This window comes from Morone saxatilis, unplaced genomic scaffold (genome assembly GCF_004916995.1).
Source record: "Morone saxatilis isolate NCDOM2014 unplaced genomic scaffold, NCSU_SB_2.0 Contig2, whole genome shotgun sequence".
Lineage (NCBI taxonomy): Eukaryota > Metazoa > Chordata > Actinopteri > Moronidae > Morone > Morone saxatilis.
Window position 1 is genome coordinate 607,984 of NW_023339762.1, and position 1,897 is coordinate 609,880.

Genomic DNA, 1,897 nt, shown 5'->3' on the forward strand with positions numbered 1-1,897 from the left:
TTTGTTACCTTAGAATGGGCTGTTTTTATCTACAGATGAATTGGGATGCCTTCCATGCAGTCCGCCATGTTGAACCACTTAGTTTCTATAATAGCCCAGAATAGAAAAACCAAACACTGGCACTAGATAGGGGTGTTCGCGTCTTTTGCACATGCTTGGAAGGGGAGGGTGAAGCGACTACACTAGATGCCACTAAATCCTACACACTTGACCTTTAAGTAGCTAACTAGCTAGCTTACGATTGATGTAGATTAGCTAACTAGTTAGATAATGCTTTGGTAACATTAGCTAAATTCTCAGGGGGTTTGGCTGCATTGGTTGCATGTTTGGACTCAGGACTTCAATAATTCTAAAGAACTGGCAACAGCGCTGCCTGCAGTTTGTGGATAGAAAGCTACACTCAGTTGTTCAGGATACGGCGTATAAAGCCAAAATATAGCTAGAAACTAGCCTATTTTCAAATTAAAACCTTGCTCAGTACAGCTTTGAAAAAACATGTTTGTGAACAATGATGTTTAGCTCCTAAACAAATGTACATGTTAGCAAGCACCTTACAGCAACTGTATGTATATACAAGTAACGTTTTTTTTTTGCTACATTTCTTATACAACTTATTAATAATGGCAGATTCACATTTCTGTAAAGGGACACTTTACAAACATTCACTATGTTATAATGTTATAAGGATGTGATTCATTTTCCCTTTTGCTACATACAGTTCATGATGACATACTGTTTAAGGGTTTAAGTGGAAACAATAGATCTATCAACTAACTAAGAGGAAGAGTGTGTGTGTGTTTGCAAATGTTACCCAATGCCAGACAGCAGCCTGAAGAAGAGGAAGAAACCGTAGCCCTGGGCGAACGAAGACAGGAAGGCAAAGATGCAGTTTATAGCTAACGCCACAACCAGACAGCGCCGGCGGCCAACTTTGTCTGCCAGACCACCCCACAGGAACGCTCCCACCATCATGCTCAGAAAGACCATCAGACCTGCAGAGGCAGAGAAATACAGATTGTCTGTCATCTCACATCAGTCACATGAAGTTACACAATTAGATATTTATAAAAATCAGAATCAGGATCAAAACACAGCCTCTGAGACCAACAGGGAATTACGTTACAGTCACTCTATTGAAAATGTACTAACTTAGATTGCTTGCTCATCCTGTCTTATGCTCCTCGTCTACACATGATCCAATATATAAACAGTCTTCTGCTGTTGGCCATACAATCATGTTCCGTCACTGGTTAAGTAATTAATTTGCTGTTTTGTTTAACTTTTAAAAAGAATTCCTGTCTTCACTCACATGCTTGTACAAAGTCAGGTATGTTACTATACCTCAAGAACAACTCCCAGGGTGTTGTAAATGGTAAATGTTGTGCATTTATAGAGTGCTTCGACAACTCCAAACACTTTGCAACACATACACAACACACCAAAATTCACGCACACACAACATCCATAAACTGATGGCAGAGGCAGCTGTGCATAGTGTCGACAGGAGCGGTTATGGGTTTAGTGTCTTCGTCAAGGTCACTTTGACATTCTTTCTGGAGGACCCAGTGATCAAACCGAAGAATTTTCCAAATACTAGACAACTCTTCTACCTCCTGAGCCTTGCTGTTGCATATTGTGGTAGTTCAACTGTATCTTTTCCAGACTGAAATTGTCCTAGATCCTCTGAATGTGTTACTTCCACTCTCTCCTTACTTTTCAGTTCAACCTATCATTTCTATATGATATGAATATAATTTATATATAATCTTGTGTGCTCAGTTTTCACAACAAGAAAACATTGAAGCAAACTGGAAACAACCAGTCAAGAGCTGAATAAACCCAGTCAGACATGAACTAACCAATCAGAGAACGTTAAGATGAAAACGTGATTTGCCTC

General features: G+C 39.6%; 1 protein-coding gene across 1 annotated transcript in view; it reads right to left on the reverse strand.

Moving 5' to 3' along the window:
- Positions 1 to 992, reverse strand: part of LOC118330582 (synaptic vesicle glycoprotein 2B-like) — a gene marked incomplete at its 5' end in the record, with an annotated part of 16,982 nt that extends 15,990 nt beyond the window's left edge. The window contains 1 exon segment of the mRNA XM_035665188.1: positions 812 to 992. Coding sequence (XP_035521081.1) covers positions 812 to 992 — 181 coding nt within the window.
- Between the last annotated feature and the right edge of the window lie 905 nt (positions 993 to 1,897).